Source organism: Phalacrocorax aristotelis, chromosome 5, assembly GCF_949628215.1.
Source record: "Phalacrocorax aristotelis chromosome 5, bGulAri2.1, whole genome shotgun sequence".
Taxonomy (NCBI): domain Eukaryota; kingdom Metazoa; phylum Chordata; class Aves; order Suliformes; family Phalacrocoracidae; genus Phalacrocorax; species Phalacrocorax aristotelis.
Window position 1 is genome coordinate 7868597 of NC_134280.1, and position 22883 is coordinate 7891479.

Below are 22883 nucleotides of genomic sequence, written 5' to 3' on the forward strand. Positions count from 1 at the left end.
TGCTGTCCTGTGCACCTAGAGCTGTGGCGGCACCCAGCTCCAGCAACGCAGATAACTGCTCATTATTTTCTGCATCCAGAGCTGTGCTGGGATCCCTCTTAAGCCAAAAAAGGCCAAGAGGACATAAAAAGCATTGTCTACCTATCTCATCTTCCTCTGAAATTGAGGCAGTATTAGTAAATGTCAATTGATGTTCAAGGATAAAGGGGAACCTGAGCATCTCAGAAAATACTTCCATGTGACTGGTTTTCCTGTATTTGTCCATTTGTTCATCTGTTGACTAAAAGTCCTGATTTGTTATCATTCTAGTGTCAGCTAGTTCTGGGACCATTTATCTGTGTAATAGATAATTTCAGTTAAATATTACTTCCACTGTAATATAAGTAGTGTGAAATAACTTTCTGAAGCAAGTCCAGAAATGGAGCTGATTTGTAAGACAGTCATCTTCTTTCTGTTAGTCTCTCCCAGCACTGGGATAGAGGGGGAATTTGCTCAGAATTTTATCGCCATTGCTGGACCTCTACCCAGTGAGTTAGTAAATAGATTGCATCTGCAGAACCAAGTCCTACCCAAGGAAGATCAGGGCCCTGCCGTGGCTGGAGCCCATGATTACCTCTGCCAACAAGATCCTGTGGCTCCTGAGCTGCTCCAGTACTTCTCCCACCTTCGTGAGATTGGGGTGACACATTACAAAGTCTTCCTGCCATGGGCACGCATCCTTCCGAAGGGGGACGCTAGGAAGCCAGATGAAGCTCAAGTGCAGTGCTACCAGAAGCTGCTCAAGACCCTGGTTGCTGCAGACCTCAGGCCGGTGGTAGTTCTGCATCACCAGCATGTCCCTGGTGCTGTGGCCACGCAGGCTGTGGGTAGGAAAGCCAATGCTTTTGCTGACCTTTTTGTGGAATACACAGAGTTCAGCTTCCGTGTTTTTGGGGACCTGGTCAATGTGTGGCTCACCTTCAGTGACCTGCCGGAGGTCCTTGAAAGCTTGCCTTACGATGACCCCCAGTACCGAGCCCAGGCCCTAGCTGCCGCGCATAAAAGGGCTTACACCCTCTACCATGAGAAATACTCGCCAGCAGGTAAGGAGAATGGGGAGAGGGGGTTTATTTTTTATATGACTTTCACAAATATTTTGTGGTGGGATTGAATGGCAACCACTACATGCAATCTCTGTGTAAATATGCTACCAGTGCTCTCAGTATTACATAGAAATCCTTGAGTAACAGGTTCCTTTAAGTCCCTTATTTTGCTAATTGTTTTATAATTTACTGGCAACTGCATTTTACTTGATAGCCAAATGTCGTGGTTCAGCCTCAGCTGGCAACTGAACACCCCGCAGCCGCTCACTCACTCCCCCCCACCCCTGTGGGATGGGGAAGAGAATCGGATGAGCAAAAGAACTTGTGGGTTGAGATAAGCACAGTTTAATGATTACAATAAGATGATAATGATAAATGATTATTATGATAATGACAATAATGTTAATATAATAAAAGGGAAAGGGAAGGGAAAGGGAAAACAGGAAAAAAAAACCACGGAAACACAAACGATACAACCGCTCACCACCCGCCAACCGACGCTGCCCGTCCTCCAGCTGCGATTGCTGCCTCCCTCCCCCGGCCAGCCCCTCCCAGGGAACATACTGGGCATGATGTTACATGGTATGGAATATCCCTTTGGTCAGTTTGGATCCGCTCTCTTAGCTGTGCCCCCTCCCCTCCCGGCTTCTTGTGCACCCAGCAGAGCATGGGAGGCTGGAAAAGGCCTTGACTAGTATAAGCGCTACCCAGCAACAGCCCAAACATCTGTGTGTTATCTCAACAGGTTTTTTTCCATGCTAATTTCAAAGCACAGCACTATACCAGCTAGAGTGAAGAAAATTAACTCATTCCCAGCTAAAACCATGATGCCAAAATAGTTGGGGATAGTATCTATGTTTATGTATGCATTTTCATATTTAATCTTTTAAGCCTCAGGGAAGTATTAAAAAGCCTCCAGTTAATTTGAGCAGCAGAAACTAGTACTTCAAAACCAAACGTTACAACACTTTTATACGCTTTTTCTCTAAGGGCTGTGTCCATGTGCTCTTTAAATTAAGACCAGCAGATGCCCCCAATGAACTGTAGTCTCATGCTGTTCATATACCAAAACTTAAATGTGTTGTATATTAAAAGGGGGACTGAGACTTAGGAATAATCTTTGATTCCTGTTCAGTCATCTCATTTTTAAAGACTTATTTCAATGTCATTCAAAACTGGGATCGCAAGTGCTACTATGTCAGCTAAGAGAGGAGGGTCATGCCATCAGTCAGTGCCTGAGCTATAATGTATGATGAGTACAGGCTTTTTCATTAAGGCATGATGTGTTCCCAAGCAACACATCTTTAGAGGTCCAGATCTAGATGAAGAATCACGTCAAATTCAACTATCAGCCTTCCACCTAAAGGGTGGAAATCTTTGCAAATGTATTGACAAAATCCACTTAAACAAAACTGATCATGGTTTCAAATGACATTTCTCATTTAAGCAAATGATTTTATTTAACTTTAAAAAGTTAAAGTTAACTTTAAATAGTTAAATAAGGCAAAATGAAACAAAATATTTACTTTTTAGTGTAAAATGAAAACTATCTCAGTTACAAATTACTTTAAAATTACTTAGAGTCTTATTCTATTCTTTTCCGTGTACAATGACAAAAGTCATAACAATCAAGCTATTTTGTAGGCAATAATGTATTTTTATGTACCTCTTCTGGACCCACAGAGGAAAGACTAAAAAATTCCTGAAATATATCTCAAACCATAAAAAAACCAAGGCACAAGAAGTCTCCTGTGAGATAATAATAGCGTGAGGAAGTCTGCAATGTCTTTTGTTTGACTTTCCTCATTGCAGACACTGGGGTTTTAAAATAATTACATCTACCTGTGTTACACAGAGCAAGAGAATTTCACCTCGTCTATGATGGGTACCTGGGATTTTCTAAGCAGCTGTCCTCTTAGGTCTGCCTTCTTTGGGCTTGGAGTTTTTCTGTCCCAAGCAGACAACCAGTAGAGCTGGCTGAATCACGTTTTTTTTCAAAATTTTAATTAATTTGTTTATTTTTAATTCCTGCATTTGTCAGGTATACTTCACAGTACAGCTCACACTCTCTGGTGATAGCCCTTAGAGGTTGCTCAGCTTCCCTCCCTCCATAACCTGCCCCCCCAGTTTTCTGGCATCCCAGCATCTCAGCAGCATCCAGCACAGGATGGATTTAAAAAATAACCACTGTAGGACCACCACAAAGGCACAAAAATTAAAGATATTACTTGATTATTCATGGAGTGGAAGGGCACCCACTGGACAGCTGTCTGCTGATCCACCTTCCTGCAAGCAGCAGCGCTAAGGTGTTTCTGAGCAGTCGTGATAAGATTTACTGACAAAGACTCCTTGATCTCTGCCTTTGAATTTCTACCTTCTTCAACTCTCTCTTGAAATCCTAGTGGGTATTCTCAAATCATCTACCTAGGGCACTGTCTGATGATCCAGATCTTCAAAAATTTCCAACTGATTTTAAAATAACGGCAGTGAACTGAAAGTTTTCTTATTTGTCTTTAACATAACTAATTGAGTGCCTCTTTTTTTTTCTCAAGATGGAAAGCTGTCCATTGCTTTAGGAATGGGCCATGTCTTGAACAGTGCTTCATCAGAATTGCTTTCAGTTTCTTTTCAGGTAACATCTTAATAGAAATTATTTCCAAAATTATATAAATTTATTTAACTTGATATTTATGTACAGGATCAAGTGACTTGTTGCAAGTTAAATAAAATTTCAGCAAGTCGACCAACTGACCAATTTGGTAAATTTTACTTATTTGATTAGTCTGATCATGTGAAGCTTGCTGATTTTAAAAATTACTTCAGCATACTTTCTTGGCTAGTAAGCACCGATTAAGATACATGGAGAAATATTTGCTCTCATAATTGGCAATTTTAGCAATGTACATGCTTAAATGACAAGGCATCTGCAAAAAGAGTACCCGCTGAGGTTTTTTTTTTGCAAGTCTACTTAATGCACCACCAAATAAAAAAGACACTTTATTTTAAAGAACCGCTATTTTAAAAAAATCGGCTTATTATGTTAAAACACAGACAAAGCTGTTCTAAAAGTGATCTAGCTGCACAGGGGTGGTACAACCTGAGAAGAACATAATCTCTACAAAGATGATGGCATCCTTTCAGTAAAGACCAAACCCTCTGTTAGTAGTTGTCTTCACCTAGAGGATGTTGATGCAGGATGTAGTGAACAAAAGACAGTGAAGGTTTTTGGCTTGTTCTCACAATACAAAATATAGTGATAGGGTAAGCAATAATGTAGGCATGGCATTTCAAGGATATAACAAGGTTCACAGGGAGAGGAAGGATGATGAGCTGACTAAACTACAAGAAAACCTTGGACTGAAAAATAAGCTGGAAGTTCATCAGGTTTTTTTTTTCCGACCTCATCAGCTGGTTTAATAAAAGAATACTATCTACTCCCTTGAACTTGATGACTTTGAGTGGGATAATGCTTGTAGATTGGAATGATTAAAGATTTCTGAAGTGAACTTTCCCCAAAGGAGTATTGATAAGGCCTACCTGAACCACATAGCTGCAAAGGTATCTCTGTCTGATTAACCAGAGACTTCTTCAGTAAAAAAATCAACTGTAAATCACTAGTATTAAATTCATAAAATACTCCTAGAATTTCCTTTAGCTGTTTAGATTTTCCTTTGTTTAGGGGAGACACAAAATGCATTTTCCCATACAGTATCCATGTACTCACGATATTGTCCGGCAGTCCCATATAGCTGTATAGCTTCTTACTCCAGCAATGTATCTTTATTGAATATTTTAAATTTTGTATATTTTTTAAGATAATACCTGCAAAAAATGCATTTTAATCCAGAATTATTATTTTCCTTTTCTTTTCTTTAGGATTCTGTAGACTTTCTGTCTCTCAGCCTTCAGTACTATTGCGGAAATGAAACAGATTTCTACAAGAAATTGCGTGAATTCCAGGTAACGTTATGCACAGTGTTCAAAGTATAGCAGCAGACAACAGACCATAAGTAGAAGGGGAATTTCATGTTTCCTGGTGCGTGCCTAAACAGTTCTGATTTGCTGTGACAGCTCAGACAACAGCTACCCCAGGGAACAGCTGCGTACTGCTCACTTACTTCTCTGTTGTTATTCTGACTTTAAAACAGGTGTTCGAAAGTACTGGAGAGGATCATCTTGGTCAGTGCTCATTATTGATGCATTAACGACTGGAATGGCATAGTTCTTTTGCCCAGGACTGAAAAACATTCTTACATCCCAAGTGTTTGATAAGCTGTTAGGTTAATCACTATGCACTGAAAGACACTGTTTTATTCTGGCATGCGTTCTGCAATTGTGCTACCAAACTCCGCAGCTCCTCAGCAGCAGAGGCAGTGCTAGAAATGTCATTGAGGATGAGTTTGTGAAAGGGTTAGGTCACATGGCAGCAGCAATGTCGGTGCTGCTGTAGGCGTTTAAATTAAACCTCTGGTAGTGAATTGCATTCTTAAAATCTGTAAGATGAGAGTCATCTAGCATTGGAGTAACAGAATTAGGAGCTACCCATGTGACACAGTCTCCTTAGAGTTCAGCATGCTGCAGTTACTCCAAAAATCTGGAGTGAGCCATTTATGCTACAGAGTCTTATGAAGTAAGCCTTCAAGATAGGACGTAGTTCCTTGTGACTTTTCAATGACAGGCTGAACACTGAAGGTGTCTGGAGTTTATGCTTTGATTTGCACTGGGCTTTTTTTGGATCAGCGAAAAATAGTGGGTGGTATTTAATACTTACGCTGCTGATTTATGAATTTAGCTTTGAAGAACTTTATCACCAATTCTCAGTATTCTAGGTATTTCCTATTCTGTGTCAAAAGCAACAAATGCCAAGAGCATGGTTCTACTAGCTGGCTGATGCTTCTTTTCACACAAGTCTCTGACTTCTGGTTTTGCAGAATGTCTTGAAGGACATAGAGATCTTGATTTTTAGTCTGAAGTTCCTTGACTGTGGTTCTATGGAAGAGAATCCTTTCATACCAGTAGCTGCCATTGTCACAGGTGAGTGACATTTCAGGAAGGAGAGTTTTTTAGCTAAGCTCTGCATGGCAAATTATAGAGAAAATTCAAAATTGTGCAGTCCAGACTGCTGCTATTAGATGAAATAACTTCATAGTTTCTTTCATAGCCTTCTTGAAAAACCAAGGGTGGATGGTGAGTGTTAAGGGAGGGGAGGCAGGAAATCTTCACCAAAGCTTTTCATCATTTTAATCAGCCTCAAGTTGCACCAGGGGAAGTTTAGATTGGATATTAGGAAAAAATTCGTCATTGAAAGGGTTGTCAAGCATTGGAGGAAGCTGCCCAGGGAAGTGGTTGAGTCCCTGTTCCTGGAGGTATTTAAAAGTCATGTAGATGTGGTGCTTAGGGACACAGTATAGTGGGGGACTTGGCAGTGCTAGGTTAGTGGTTGGACTTGGTGATCTTAAAGGTGTTTTCCAATCTAAATGATTCTATGATCTTTTTTTAACATGAAGTTGTAAATATCTGATAAAAACCCAGCATATCTGATCTGAGGAGAATAGCTATCAGTTATGAAAAGCACCTTTTTTCTAAAGGTGTAATTGTATGTACAGGTTATGTCACACAGTTCATGGCATCTAAGTTGTGACGAAGTCCATCGCTTACCATTTCTTTGTTTTCAGCTATTAATAAAGAAGAGACACGTACGATTGGGTATGATGTTAATGAGTTCTTGGCGTTCTCATCATCTCATGTTTTAAGGTACAGTTTTTGTCCCTTAAATCAGATACTATAATAAAACGGTGTCCTCTAGAAACCTATGTATGGGCAGACATGAGACAGTTTTAGTGGTAAAGTCTGCTGTTATTTGCTGAAAGAACTGGAAAGGAGTGCCTTCTGCTGAGCCCAGTCTCTTGCTATTGCAGACAATCTTCTATCCTACCATTACAGCCAATGTAATTCTCTTCCACGCTCTCATTCTTAGTTACCCCAATTGCACCTTCAAGCCAAGCCTTCTGTTCTTTTCAAGAGCAAAATAGTTAGAAATCAATCAATCAATCAATCAATCAATAAATAAATAAATAAAATAGAGGCTTTTGTAGGCGAGAAGCCAATCGGGCCTACAGAAATGTAGGAGGTGTCGTTGCGCAGGGAGTTACTAAAGTTTTAGCTTATCCTATCGACACTGACGAGAGCAGTTGTAGCATGTGTAATTGCTACATACTGCAAGGATTTTGTTTGCAGCTTTGACCAAGCTGTAATGGATTACGAGAATCTACCTGCAAAGAAGTGCATTAGGACATAGAACTCTTGAGCTGCTCTGCAGATAGCTTGTTGCACTCCACCTTCATCTGCTAGGCAGTAGGCTGGATTGAACAGATGGCAAAGGAGCTATATCCTAAGTGCCTTATGTCAGCTGAATGGGAAGCAAACGATTATTTTATGCTCTGTGTTAGCAAGTTCTGTGGCACTGGCATCCACCTTGGAGATTTTAACTTCTTTTTATTCTATTTCCAGCAAAACAAATGTTCTACAGGAGAATCCAGATGCTGTTCTTGCCCCTCACTCCTCCTATCAAACAGTTTGGGAAATGTTTGCTAAACAGTCTGAATCAGAGAGGGATTCTTTTCTGCAAGACGTTTTTCCAAGTGGTTTCCTCTGGGGCACATCCACAGGTGCCTTTAACGTTGAAGGAGCTTGGGCAGAGGATGGGAAAGGCGAGAGCATCTGGGATCAGTTGGGGCATGCAGGTCATGTCTACATGAACCAAACAGCAGATGTGGCATGTGACAGCTACTATAAAACCAGCTATGATGTTTACCTACTTCGGGGTCTTCATCCCCAGCTGTACAAATTTTCTGTATCCTGGCCTAGAATTTTCCCTACTGGCACCAACGAGATCATCAACACCAAGGGTGTTGATTATTACAACCGATTAATTAACCGGTTGCTAGACTCTAACATTGAGCCTATGGTGACTCTGTTCCACTGGGACCTCCCACAGGCTCTTCAGGTTCTTGGTGGCTGGCAAAATGACAGTATCATAGACACTTTTGTAAACTATGCAGACTTCTGCTTTGCCACTTTTGGGGATCGGGTCAAGTTCTGGATTACTTTCCATGAGCCTTGGGTTATCAGCTACGCTGGCTATGGCACCGGAGAGCATCCTCCAGGAATCACTGATCCAGGAGTAGCATCTTACAAGGTAGGGACACGGGAATAACTAGGACCCTGCAGCTGCCATTGTTGTGTTGTATTCCTCTGACAGTTCTGTGCTTCAACTATGTTCAAGCCTAATGTGGCCTCTGAGACAACTATTGTTGTATTTGTGATACTTGCAAAAAAGGGGGTAATTAATGGCTGCTAGATGTCCTTATTGTGTTTTCTGTTCTGAAAGCAACTGTTGATGGACAACCAAATTCTTCTACTTAATCTAAAGCCTCCTGCACTCTCTGGCTATGATTATTTGTTTTGTCAAGATTTCTACTTCAGGATGGAGATGACGTTCGCACATGGCAATAATCTCAGTGCTTAAGAGTTCTTGTGCAAAGCAGTGTGTCACATATTCCTCTGCTTTCTTCCACCAGGTGGCTCACACAATTCTCAAGGCTCATGCCAAGGTCTGGCACCTGTATAATGATAAATACCGCTCTCAGCAACTGGGAAAGGTGGGGCTGGTCCTGAACTCGGACTGGGCCGAACCCAAGACCCCAACCAACTCTGAGGACATGAAGGCGTCTGAGAGGTACCTGCAGTTCATGCTTGGCTGGTTTGCTCACCCTATATTTGTTAACGGTGATTACCCAGACATCCTGAAGGCTCAGATCCAGGAGGTAAACTTGCAGTGCTCCACAACAGTTGCACAGCTGCCTCTGTTTACAGAAGAGGAGAAGTCCTGGGTGAAAGGGACTGCGGATTTTTTTGGTCTTTCCCATTACACTTCCCACCTGATCAGTGCTGCACCTAATGGGACCTGCACACCCAGCTACCAGAGCATTGGGAACTTCTCCTTACATGTAGATCCTGCTTGGCCACAGACTGCCTCTTCTTGGATCCATGTGGTCCCTTGGGGATTAAGAAGGCTGCTGAAGTTTGTGTCCCAGGAATATACAGGGACAAAGATCCCAATTTACATAGCAGGAAATGGTGTGCCGACAGAAGACGCAGGGGATCTTATTAATGACACTCTGCGAGTAGATTATTTCCGCAGGTACATCAATGAGGCTCTAAAAGGTATGGAGAAATTTCCTTTTTTTTTTTTAACAGTGGCAAATAGTTATTCTGTCACTTCCATGGTAGTTAAGTTTAAAACATCACCACTTGCATAGTGATACGAGGTCAGCTGTCTATTGTGTATGTAGTGTGACCTCATACACCTCGGCCTATCTGGTGTCCAGATGTGGAACCCTCCATTCCATTTAGATACGGGAATAGGTTTTTCATATATGTGGATTAACGTAGCCTGGACCCTAACGTCACTCCCACTGTGAGAACCGTGTTTATAAGATGATTTGTCTGCAGGCAGGCTTTTGCCTGCAGAGATCTCATAGATCAGGACTGAACGATGTCTTTACCGCTTAAGCAGATCTAACTGTCAGCACCCTGTACCATTTCAGGTTAGAATTGTTAGGGAGATATTTATATCTCAGTCATTTTGAGCAAGGATCAAGGCATACCTGTATCTTTGCAAATTGCTATCAATTGACATAAAAATAGTCACTGAAGTTCTGGACAGATGTAGAGATTTCGGATTTCAAATAGAGATTTGACTGTTACTCTTTCAAGACGCACAGATCAATACTGTCAGGAAAACTTTATTAAATATGCTGTATTAAATCTGTTGGACATCAGTATGCAGCATTTGATCTTCTTGACCTAGTTCTCAACATACTGATAGAAGTGTTAAATGAGCTATGGAAAACACAATTTAGCATTGCTGTTGTGTCTCAGCAGAGGTAAAGAAGATGGACTGCAAATGGGAAGTGAACTTTTCTGGAAGGAGGAGAGACATTTAGTGCTTTCTCGTAGGCAACGTGAGGAAGGGGGCTGGACTGGCCTCTTCTGGTATTGGGTACACTGTTCTGCTAAAAGAAACTCTCTCGTGCTCAGGGAAGATAGGCAAACACTGAATACACATGTTTCAGTTTAACTACAGTGTTAAATCTAAAAGAGCACCGTACACCTAAACTGATGAGTTGTGCTTGAAAACAACAGCACAGGGAAAGGCATACCAGTGGCACAAGTGTCCTGTACTCAAATATCTCTTGACTAATATTTCTTTTCTCACACATTTTTATCACTAAGCATTTGATCAGCTCCTATTACAGTGCTGACTGCTTGTCTTGTGAGATACTCTTTGGTTTGGTATTTTTTTTCTAAAAGACCATTCTTAGATTTTGGCTTATCTCACTGTTACCCTCAGTTGTGGTCTTTCGGTTGTGCTGTGCTGTATTCAGAAAATGTTCAAGTGAATAACAGTGGCTTGTACTGTTTCTGTGACAGCGGTAAAACTAGACGCAGTTGATGTTCGGTCGTATATTGCTCGATCCCTTGTTGATGGCTTTGAAGGCCCAGTGGGGTACAGCCTAAAATTTGGGCTACATCACGTGAAGTTTGAAGATAGCAACAGACCAAGGACTCCCAAGGCATCCGCTTATTTCTACTCCAGTGTTATTGAAAAAAATGGTTTCCCATCCAAAGTCTTGGACAGATTGTCTACGCCGGTACTGTTTGACCCACCCATGCCATCAAAGTTGCCAAATTTACCAGCATCAGAAGTTCCCTCCAAGGCAAAGATTGTCTGGGAGAAGTTTTCATCTCAAACAGACTTTGAAAGGGACATGTACTTTTATGGGACATTCCCAGAGGACTTTACATGGGGTGTGTCTTCTTCTGCCTACCAGATAGAGGGAGGTTGGGATGCCGATGGCAAAGGACCCAGCATTTGGGATAACTTCACCCATGTCCCAGGAAATATAAAGAATAATGATAATGGAGATATAGCTTGTGATAGCTACCACAAGGTAGAGGAAGATATTTACCTGCTGAGAGCCTTAGGGGTAAAGAACTATCATTTCTCCCTGTCCTGGTCTCGAATTTTCCCCAGCGGATGGAACAACTCAGTAAACAGACATGGAGTTGACTACTATAACCATCTTATTAATGGACTCATTGCAAACAACATCACTCCAATCGTCACCCTCTACCACTGGGACCTGCCACAAGCTCTCCAGGACATCGGTGGCTGGGAGAGCAGCACGCTGATTGACCTGTTTGACAGTTTTGCAGACTTCTGTTTCCAGACCTTTGGGGACAGGGTGAAGTTTTGGATTACATTCCATGAACCCCAAGTCATCGCCTGGCTTGGCTACGGCATTGGGGCATTTCCACCCAATGTCAATGACCCTGGCAATGCTCCCTACAGGGTTGCTCACATCTTACTGAAGGCTCACGCCAGGGTCTACCACACATATGATGACAAATACAGAGCAAGCCAGGGAGGGGTCATTGCTCTGTGTCCCAACATTGACTGGGTCGAGCCGAGGACACCCAGCCACCCCAGGGACATCGAAGCTGCAGACAGGTACCTGCAGTTTCTGGTGGGGTGGTTTACACACCCGATTTTCAAAAATGGGGACTACCCTGATGTCATGAAGTGGAAAGTTGGGAACAGGAGTGAGGTCCAGAACCTGCCATCATCTCGCCTACCAGTTTTCACAGCGGAGGAGCGTGAATACATCAGGGGCACGGCAGATGTTTTCTGCTTCAACACCTACACCACCAAAATAGTAACCCATGCAACGACCCGATTGAGGCCCTTCTCTTATGAGTACGACCAGGAAGTTTTAACAAAGATTGACAGCTCCTGGCCTTCCTCAGCTATTACTGACCATCGGGCTGTGGCCTGGGGGCTGCGGAGGCTACTGAACTGGATCAAAGAAGAATATGGAAATCCTCCAATATACATAATTGAGAATGGGGTGGGGATAAAGACCAAATCGGATGTTGATGACAGTACCAGGATATTCTACTACAAAACATACATTGATGAAGCTTTAAAAGGTACCAGTGTTTGCTTTTGTTCTGTTGGTGTTGTGTGTCTCCTCTCTAGATTGCTGGTTACGTTATTCCTCTGAAGAGCAGTTTTAAAAAGTGATTGACATCACTCTTTAAATATTCTGAAGACAATATAAACATAGTGTTTCTTTTTATGATCTCCTTTGCATGGCCATTTGTACTTTGTATCCTCTGACTATGAAGAGTCTCTTAATGATTTTAGTTGACCAGTGCCGACTTTAATAAGCTAGAAGCATGTATGTGCTTGCATGTGAATTCCTTGTGGTTCATTTAATGTGTGATTAATTTAATGTGTTCACTGACGCTCTTCCATTTGTTTCTGGTCTTTCAGCTTACAAGCTGGATGGTGTTAATCTGAGAGGATACAACGCTTGGTCTTTTATGGATAACTTTGAATGGTTGAATGGTTATGATCCAAGATTCGGATTGCACCAGGTTGATTTTGACAATCCCAACAGGCCAAGAACCCCAAAACGCTCTGCTGTGTACTATGCAGAAATCATCCGCAATAACGGTATCCCATTGCCAAAAGAAGATGAATTTTTATATGGAGAGTTTCCAAAGAACTTTTGGTGGAGTGTAGCAACTTCAGCATACCAGGTTAGGAAACCAAGAGAGACTCTTAAAGTATCCGTGGGCAGTTAATTGATTTTGGATGAGACCCCTACAGCTCTTGTAACATTAGGTTTTACCATGATTGAGGGTTAGTGTAACAACTGCTGTAAAAGGGAAGAACTTGGAGATATTTAGGGACATGGTTATTGTGGAATAATTGCTGGAGGTGACTTAGAAATTAAACTTATGTTTTTAGAAAAGGTACAGCATTGAAGAAGCTGTCAGGGTGAAGTGCAGCTGCTATGTGAGGAATCCGTTCCACGGAAGTTCCCTAATAACCTTAGATGTTGGCAATGCCAGGAGAACCTGGCATACCGACTAGTAAGAGGAGTTGTCTGGAGGGTGGAGTGGTGTGGAGGTATCGCAGCCAGGCTCTGTGATAAATGGGAACTTGAGGTACCATGGAGCTGTTAGGCTGCATATTTGCTACCCTGGGCCAACAGTCCATCACACTTTTGACAAAATACTGTCCTTTTGGTGAACTTTGCTTATTATAATATCATTATAATACCAAAACACACCTCCATCACAAAAGCTACCCACCTCTAAGGTGCGACCACCCCTCACTGGGCATGCGCTTTGAATTTCTTCTAGTCTACGCTTTTAAAAGTAAAGTGAGGAAATTTTACACCAATCATAATAAAGGTATGTATGACTAGAGTTACTCAAGCTCCATCTGAAAGATAAAAGATAGTATAAAATGTGTGAAGAGAAAGAGGGTGTGAGGGAAGATACCATCATGTACCACTCTGACTTCTGGGACCAGTCAACGGGCTGAGCCTCTCTTCCCCCCACACTGGGACGCCTTTGGGTAAGACCGGAACCCTCTATAGAGTCACTTTAAACCCGTAATGTATTAGAGTTGCTTTGCTTCATATTAGAGTCACTTCATATTAGTTTAGCATACTTGTAGCCTAGCAGTGTACTCATATCTTTGGCATTTATGTGTGTCTTGTAACCAGCAATCTTATCACCGGTAATCCAAAGAACCTGTGTGTCTGTTGCTTTAATAGATTGCACTATTCATTAATCTAGCTGTGATCGTTCTCATTGAACATGACTGGCCTGGGCATCTGCCAGATTAGTTACTAACAACGAATACTCTGAGGAGTGGTTACTTCTACAACCTTTAGGAAATAAACCATTGACCAAGTCTAAGACTAAGACTGGGCTTAGCTGCACCAAGACTCCTCTCAGAGAAAGAGTTTAGAAAGCAAGGGGGTCCTGTCTGAACCTTGTGACTCAACGGTAGGATCTCTCGCTAGCCACTCCTCAGACTCCTACCATTAATGCAACAGTTATACCACAGGAATTGGGACAGCAGCATGGGCTTCACCAGAGCCAGCCAACATGGAGCAGCAGGTGAACTGAAACAATGCCTGTTCTGTGACATTGTACTTTGCTAATACGTCTTGCCTCGAGGCCCAAGTGGTCTTACTAGTTTGGTACAGCAAAAACATTGCTATTTCTAGTCTTAAGCTGCTAAGTCAAAATATTGTGTGATGCCACAAAGACTAACAGGCTGAATTCTTTGCTAGGCCAGGACCTAAATTTGGGGTTTACTAACAATCTCCCCCCATCTTCAATTACAGATTGAGGGAGGATGGAGAGCAGATGGAAAAGGACTTAGCATTTGGGACCAATTTTCTCACACTCCCTTGAAAATCAGCAATGATGACACTGGAGATGTAGCCTGTGACAGCTACCACAAGATTGAGGAGGATGTGGAAATGCTGAAAAGCCTCAAGGTGTCTCACTATCGTTTTTCAATCTCCTGGTCCCGTGTCCTCCCAGATGGGACCACCAGATACATCAACGAAATGGGACTGAGCTACTATGAAAGGCTTATTGATGCTCTTCTGGCAGCTAACATAATGCCTCAGGTAACTAAAACCAGTAACTTTCAGGCAACTAAAAAATGGCAGAACCCAAGTCTCAGGCTCAGAGCATGTGTGTGTTTCCATCCACACCCTCCTTCACACAGAAATTATTTTTCATTGTGTTCTGCAAGTAAACATGTTTTTTCCATAAACAAATGAACTGGGAATATAGTGATATGTTAGAAATTACTACCCAGAAAGATCACAGTAACCTTATTGTTGGCTGTTTCCAATTACCTTCTCGTGCTTGGAAGTGGATTCCACAAGGACCTATGCAGTGATCTTTCCAGAGACAGTGGTGAGGTCAACCAACCTGTAGTTCCGAGGATCCTCTTTCTTGCCGTTCTTGGAGATGGGTGTAATGTTATTCTTTTCCCAGGAATCAGGAAGCTCTACTGATCAACATGGATTGTCACATATACGGACAGTGACCTCACTACTGCATCAGTCAGCTCTTTCAGCACTACTGAGTCAATCTGACCTGTACCCATAGACTTGGACACATGTAGAATTTTTTCTGCTTCTGCCTGTTGCTTCCCCACTGCTGGCTGTCCCTGTCCTCCCCAAACCATGCTGGTACACGCAGGGAGTCACATGGCTGCACCAAATGCCGCGTACATGTGTATGCACACCATGCAGGGGGCAATCCAGGAATATCTACGCCAGCATCAGAGTGTGCCTGAGCAAAGCTGTGCCGTCACGGCATTGCTCTGGACTGGTCTGATGGATGTACCAGCCCAAACAGGTTTTTAATTGGATGTATTTCATCTGAGAGTGGGTGCAGGCACAGCAGTTCTTCACTGACGAGTTCCTGCTATCAAAAGGTTGTGGTGGTCTTTGGTAAAAGCTTCATCTTCGCCATCAGGCGGTCCCTAGAGTGACTTCCCCATGTCCTAAAGTACTAACTGAAACACTGGCAAAAAGGTACTTTTTGTGAGTGCACGTGTGATTGCTACGAACTCAAACACTGTTAGGAACAGGTAGCTGCAGATCAAAGCACAGTTTGTTTATGTTCAAATGAGGCTGGGTTACTGCCCTTATTTCTGGAAGTGAATGACTTGTTGGTCCTTTCTCTTGCTGTCTTTCCCACAGGTGACTCTCTATCATTGGGACCTCCCACAGGCACTGCAGAACCTTGGTGGGTGGGAGAATGATACTATAGTTCAGAGGTTTAAGGAATATGCTGAGCTCCTTTTCCAGAGATTGGGACATAAAGTGAAATTTTGGATAACCCTCAATGAGCCCTACAACACCGCATATTTTGGCTATGGCGTGGGCACAGCTGCTCCAGGTAAGACTGCTGGGCATAACCTCAGAGCCTCTGCAGCACTGTAGGCACAACGCCCTTCACGCTGCAGCAGGGTAGATGCTAGGGGCTTGCAAAGGTAGAGCAAGGAGGTGGTGCGGGTAAATGGGGTTTGGACTGCCATGGGCTGGTGAACAGGTCCTTCATTCATTTCACCTGTTGCCTCCAAGACCCATCCTCCTTCTTCCGTTCCTCTAACACACCCCTCCTCTGCAACCTCCTCATCACACTTGCTTCCTGGAGCAGTTCCCATTTCCAGAGCAGCTCCAGTGACTGTGGAGAAGGGTTAGGGCTGCAGGGGGCCAAGCTCAGCTCTACGGTAGGAGCAAGGGAAGGCGAGAGGTGGGCGCTGGCCTGACCACACAGCTTCCCGCTCTCCATAGCGGCAGAGCAGCCTGTTGCCGGGGCTGTCAGCTCTGCACGGGCAGAGAGCCGAGCCAGCCCCTGTCCTGCCACGGTGGGAGGAAGGGGTGATGCGGGGCCCCACAGAACCTGCGCACTGCAGCTGGGCCTTCAGCTGTCTCTGCCAAGCAGCGCTCTCAGCCCAGGGCTGGGCCCGAGGGCACCACGTGCTGCACATTTATTTACTAGAGGGCTGTTCTGGCTGTTCTGGGTGTTGTGTTAACCTGGGAAGCGGCCAATGAGCAAGCTGGAAACCGCTGCTCCACTGCATGTGCTGTCACTGTCCCTGCAGGCATCTCCGTTCGGCCAGGGCGAGCCCCCTACGTGGTGGGGCACAACTTAATAAAGGCCCACGCGGAAGTCTGGCACCTCTACAATGAGACCTACCGGGCAAAACAAGGAGGCTTAATCTCTATCACCATCAACTCTGACTGGGCAGAGCCAAGGAACCCACACAGCCAGGAGGATGTCGATGCTGCCAGACGATACTTGCAGGTACAAACACACCCGGTCACAGATCTCCTGATTGCTCCTGGGTTTGTTTGTGGTGGCACCCCCATCCCGGGTGCTGGAGATGCCCAAAACCCAGGTCACTATCTCACTATGCCAGCCTGAAGGAAAAGGGTGAGCCAGAGGCACCGCTGCAAGGGAACATATCACCCTCTTCTGGTGGCTGATCAAGTGTCCACCAGAAATAAGACAAAATATGATTGCAGGGCCAAAAGCTTATTACATTTGCTGCCGTTAAATGGGCAGCTCTGCATATCTCCATGTGCCTGTTCATTATAAACTTAGGTACTACATAAACAGCAGCACATGAAGAAGAATGGTTAAATCTCTTTGTTTGATACAGACTCTAGCCTCCTCCCTTATTTCTTGGCTTAGTTTTTTCTAGATTGGTTTGCTCATCCCATTTTCAAAAATGGCGATTATAACGAAGTGATGAAAACGAGGATTCGGGAACGCAGCCTGGCTCAGGGTCTGAGCCAGTCCCGGTAAGAGCCCAGGCAGATACTTGCTTTTGTTTTACTTGCTGCACTGAAACCTGCTTTTCTGAAAGAAGTGCTAAATTTCAATGATTCTATTGCAATATTACTGTAAAAATCTTACTGTAGCCTCACAGGAAAAACTCTAGTGCATGTTTTGCCTGGTCCCTGTGTTTATGTCTCTTGCTAACTAAATTTACCAAAATATCTCCGGGGTAATACATTGGCAGCTTGGCGTGATACAGTAAATGCTCTGCGTTAGACACAGTGCTTTACCTGGCTGTGGTAAATGTGTTTTAACTGTTCTTAAAATGATGCCCTGAACTCGGGCACTGAGCACTCTCTGGTCCCTCTGAATTATGTTTCCTGTTTTCCATCCCCATTAATTAGTCTTAACCCTATTGTGCTAGCAGTGCGCCGTCACGAATGTTTTTCCTTTTCTCTCCCTTTTTAGGCACATATAAGGAAAGAACTCGCTTTCCCTCTCCAATAGCAATTTGATGGGGTATATTGGATCTGGGGCTATTCCTGACCATTCCCCTCTGACAGTGTGAAAGGCCACTTGTTTTGAAATGAGGGAGATGAGATGGTGGCGGAGTTGGGGTGTGCTCTGCAGCAAAGGCGGGCCTTTTCAAGATTCGTGTTATGCTTTTATGTGTGCCTGGAATGCTTGCATTCTTGAGCACTTCTTTTGCCACGTTATTTCTTCTCTGGCAGTTGCTGCTGTTAGTAACACAGTAAAGTCACTGCGTGTTGCTTTATGAGATAATGTGCCCAAGCATCTCGGGCTGGGGAAGAAGTCCTGTCCTCGGCCTAGGGCTGCAAACTCTCAAGCGTTGCCAAACTGCCAGGAGCGCTGCCTGCATGTTCAGCAGGGGTTGCCTGGGGACCCAATTCACAGGAGAATTTTCTCCCTCTGCTGGCTGAGAGCTGAAACCTCACTCCTTGCTCCAGGGTGCCCCCAACCCTGTTTCTTACACTGTGCATGGCTGCAGATGTTCTTTGCTGGGGAGCCTCCCTTTTGACGGGAACCATGCACTTTGGGATCAAATGGCAGAGCCCACACACAGAGCCTAGTTCCCAGCTTCTCCTGGGTTTTCCCATGTTTCTCCAGCAGGATCAGGTACCTCCCCTTGTGCTTGTGCTGCTGGTGCCAGGGGATACCAGTGTTACACATGGCGCGTGTTCCAAGTGTGGATCTTGGGGGTAGAAAGTGCAGACGTTTTTATTGTATCTGTGTGGAAGCCAGCGTTTATGAGACAACCCGGTATTATCAGCCTCTGCCATGACCTTCCCAGTACTACTGCTGTACTGCACAGTACTACTACAGCTGCACGGAGGAGAGCTCCTCTTGCTGCAGGAGGTCCCCTGCTGCTGCGAAGCACATCTTAGCACCGATGGCTGGCTGCACCGTCAGTGCGTGCCAGCAGTACAATGTTCTGAGGGAGCTCGTGACAGCTCCCCTGAGCGGGGACAGGACCCCTGGCTGTCACCAGCTGTTGGAGGCACATTTTGAGGGGTTTATGCTTTTCTCTGTTTTCTGTTGCAGACTTCCAGAATTTACTGAAAGTGAAAAGCAAAGAATTAAAGGCACATATGACTACTTTGGTCTAAATCATTATACTACAGTTTTAACATACAACGTGAACTATCCTGCTGGTGTTCTGTCGTATGACTCCGATAGGTAAGAGATGAATGTAAATTATCTGTCAAGTAAAATATGTGCACCTGGAGCTGGGCCAACTGATAGCAAGTAAAGGCACGAGACGGGTATTTTAAGCTGTTATAACCAACACTAGGGGAAATAGCCCCAACAGTACCTGTGGTGCTGTTATTTTCACAGAAGTCCAGCAACAGCCCTCTGGTTTACAGACCTCATGATAAACGTGAATGGGTAAAACAGAACAAAGAAAATCAGAGGATCTACTAAAGGAAGGAATCTGCACTTGTGAGTCTCCCAGTGGCTTGGGATCAGCTGTAAACAGTATTTATCATATTTCCTGCCCCTAATCTGCAGTTTGAACTGCTTGATAATCGTGTTTTATGCTCCATTTCCTGTTAAACAGTTGTTAGTTCCCTCACCACATTGGATAAATGTAAGTTCAAAGCCTAGATAGCTAAATCACTTCATGGCTAAGTATACATAAGTCAAGCTTTTAATTTAGCTACCAATTTCTTTCCCCAGCTTCAAAAGGTAACCAATAGGCACATACTAGTTTTTGTGACGAGAACTAAGGTAATGGTGGGACCACACATAAGGGGCATGAACACAGGCTGGTTTTTCTGAAACATTTCCACAGAGAATATATGAGATTATTTTAACTTCCCTTTGCCGCATCCTAGCTCCCGTGGCCTCGCCCTGTGGAAGCACACTGGGCTCAGCCGTGCATTCCTGGACGTAGGTGTACATGGCAATTCTGTGTGCTCAAGCACTGCATTATATGTTGAACAGGAGAAGTGGTGTCAAAGATTTGGCGCCAACATCACATCCTTGCCCACAGTTGATTTAAGCAGAGTATTATTGTAAAGCACAGTAAGAGAAGTGTTTTCTAGAGGCTTGTGAGCACCAGTGCCACCTCAGCCCGCTGGGCGCTCGCCAGCTTGCCACACCAGCGCCCCTGGGCCAGCTTTCCGCAGAGCTCAGCACTGTATTTCCCAGCCCTGCAGCAGAGGTGCCTGGCGCAGGGCAGGCACTTGGGACTCGTCCCTTGATTGGCGTGTCCTCCTCTGCAGGGGCGTAGCTTCAGTAACGGACCGCAGCTGGCTGAACTCCGGTTCCTTCTGGCTAAAGGTGACACCCTTTGGCTTCCGAAAGCTCCTGAGATGGATAAAGAACGAGTACAACAACCCTCCGATTTACGTGACCGAAAATGGGATCTCGGAAAGGGGAGCCTTAGGCTTCAATGACACTTGGCGAACACATTACTATCGGAGCTACATTAACGAAGCACTGAAAGGTAAGGGTGATTAATTCTGCTCATCCAAATCACGCGCAACCAACCACAGGACTAACGTGTATAAAGCAACTTGTGAAGAGCTGAAAGCCCACTGCCATCACACTTGCAAGTTGCGCACCCACGTGGGTTTACTCTCTGCAATTCTGAGAGCCTTTGGCTTTAGCAGAAACTGGCCACGGACAGCCACGGCTTTGCAGGGAAGAGCAAACCCCGGGTTTGGTAGAGCAACTGCAGCTTCCCTGTACAGCTGCATCTGGCTGGAGAAGGTTCCACTGCTTCAAAGGTAACTGTTAGGAATACCTCGTTTGACTACTGCTGTGTCTAAAAACTGCATCTTTTAAAACCAAAACCCAACCCAAACTGGTTTCCATTCCAGCAGTGGTCAAGCACCATCAGGGAAAAGTTTTCAATTTGCCAGACGTTCAGAAGGTCCTCGCTTGCTGCCTTTTAGCAGTGAGGCCCCACAAGCGTTTGTTTAAACACCGGTTGTGGTTTGATGGCTTTTCTTCTCTGTTCCTAAACCTTTGCTTATTGGTTTTTGGAGCAGAGAAGAGCAGTCTCCAACGCTGGCAGGTGACTGAGCCGCCCTGGTTGCTTGTCAGCTCTAACATGGCAGCTGAACTACCTCAAAGCAACTGAGCTGAGGCAAGGTGTGACAGGGTGGAAGGGGGAGATGGCAAAACCAGCGAGGCCAGCGTGGCAGTGACCTCGCTGCCCTTGGCGAGTAGTGTCCTGGAGCGTCTTCATGCGGCTTCTGACGCCTCCCAGCACCCAGCTGCACAACTAACCCATTCTGCCTGGTCCTGCCAACAGCCGTTGTGCTCGACGGCGTTGACTTACGGGGCTACACTGCGTGGACACTGATGGACAACTTCGAGTGGGCAGTGGGCTTTGACGAAAGGTTTGGCCTCTATCATGTGAATTTCACAGACCCCACCTTGCCACGGCGCCCCAAGGCCTCTGCCAGGTTTTACTCACAGATCATAAACTGCAACGGGTTTCCAGACCCAGCAGCGGGCCCACATCCCTGTCTGGGGCCGGAGCCTGAAGGTAAGCGACGCAGCAGAAACCTTGTTTGGTTTTGCGTGTGCGTGTGTGTGCACACGGGCGCATGAGCATCTGCTTCTAATCCCAAAAGATTTCCATCATCTATAGTCCTTAAAGACACCACCATTTTCTGCAGTGTTCTTTTTAAGGGCTCCAGCAGAGCACTGACTAGCGCCCAGCTCTGACTGAGGGCATTCACATGGAATTATGTCACTTCTGTACACAAAACCAGAATGACCTAATTTTGTGCACCAGGACCTCAATACGTGCCTGTCTCCAAAATGCTGCAAAAATGTTATCCAGTCTACTTTTCCAATTAACAGAGATGCCGAAGATGTTTTCCAAACCACACGCATTCAGTATCCCCACACCATTTTTTTTCTAAACAACTTTGAATACTTTGTACAGATCAGAGTTTTGGGCACACCTTTGGAAATGTTGTCACCTATGTTCCCTGAACTAGAGGAGTACATTGAACAGCAACCATTGTTGGTGTGGGGTTTTTAAATAACCGTTATCAGCTTTTCGGTATGACTGCAGCTGCCAGGGAATAGTCACCCCTCCTGCAGCCTCGGGAGTTACAATATGAGCCTCAGTTGTGCCTTTACTCTGAGCTAGAATTGCGTCAATCACTGATCCCAAACAACTACGGCTGCGGCTGGAGCAGCAACAGTGAAAGCCTTGCTGAGACGGGAAGCAGCGCTGCACGCACCCGCGCAGAGAGCTCGCCCCAGGCTGCGTATTAATACTTTCTTTTTGTTTCCCCCGGCCAGTGCTGCCGACGGACGCCACACCAGGAGCGGCTGACAGCGTGTGCTTTTTGGGGTTAGATTTAACATCGCAAAGTGCAGAAATAGCACTGTATGTGCTTTTCGCTCTTTCTGCAGTTGGAGCATTGGGCTTGGCTCTTTCTGCATGTATGTATGGAAAATTATCCCGAAGATCCCATACACGATCGCCCATGGAACTCAGTAAACTGTAGTTTCCACTTTCTAGAGCGTTTGTTTGGTTTTTATACAAAAAGTCTGTAGCACCAGGAAAGGAAACCTAGTGCTCGTACTACTGCAGCTTTGTGTCTGGCCTCAGAGCTAGCTCCCCTCATTTTGGTGTTTGCTTACAAACTCTTTTTTTCCCCCCAGCATTATTGGTTTGATTTCTTAAAGATAAAAATAAAATTGCTTGTTCCCATCTGCGTAAGGATTCTCAGCTTGACCTTTCATCTCTTCTTGCTTCATCATCTCCCCTTGGACGATCTCTTCTTCAAGGGGAGCTGAGAGCCTAGAATTGCTCCTGCTTCTTAGTGTTTTTAAGACAAGTTACTGTCTATACTGGTGAAAACTGGTCTGGAAGTACTGTTCTAGCGCAGCTACGGTATTAGCTTCTTTCCCTTTCCTTTATTTCATATACAGTATTTTTTGAATAAAGACCCCTCTTTTTTTCTTCCCGTACCATAGCCTGGATCCAAAACACTATTTCAGATGCATTTCACCAGATTTTAATGTGTCCAAATCGTAGATAAGGTCTTTGAAACTAGAACA

At 44.5% G+C, this 22883-nt stretch overlaps 1 protein-coding gene across 1 annotated transcript; it reads left to right on the forward strand.

Annotated features, from left to right (window-relative positions):
• Positions 1-352: 352 nt before the first annotated feature.
• On the forward strand, positions 353-22540 carry LCT (lactase). Its single transcript, XM_075092842.1, has 17 exons — positions 353-1082; positions 3635-3714; positions 4959-5042; positions 6014-6116; positions 6758-6836; positions 7593-8280; positions 8663-9308; positions 10578-12137; positions 12484-12752; positions 14360-14650; positions 15740-15938; positions 16648-16850; positions 17241-17350; positions 18891-19025; positions 20075-20298; positions 21112-21348; positions 22119-22540. The coding sequence occupies exons 1-17, from the start codon at positions 419-421 to the stop codon at positions 22325-22327; spliced, it is 5781 nt and encodes a 1926-aa protein (XP_074948943.1). The 5' UTR covers positions 353-418; the 3' UTR covers positions 22328-22540.
• The last annotated feature ends 343 nt before the right edge of the window (positions 22541-22883 follow it).

What these genes read in the sequence shown, in the direction of transcription:
- LCT (XM_075092842.1), top strand. Translation starts at nt 419, where the DNA reads ATGGAGCTGATTTGTAAGACAGTCATCTTCTTTCTGTTAGTCTCTCCC. An exon ending in TGCTTTCAGTTTCTTTTCAG is followed by an intron (nt 3,715 to 4,958) that starts GTAACATCTTAA and finishes TCTTTTCTTTAG; the next exon opens with GATTCTGTAGACTTTCTGTC. An exon ending in TCATCATCTCATGTTTTAAG is followed by an intron (nt 6,837 to 7,592) that starts GTACAGTTTTTG and finishes TTCTATTTCCAG; the next exon opens with CAAAACAAATGTTCTACAGG.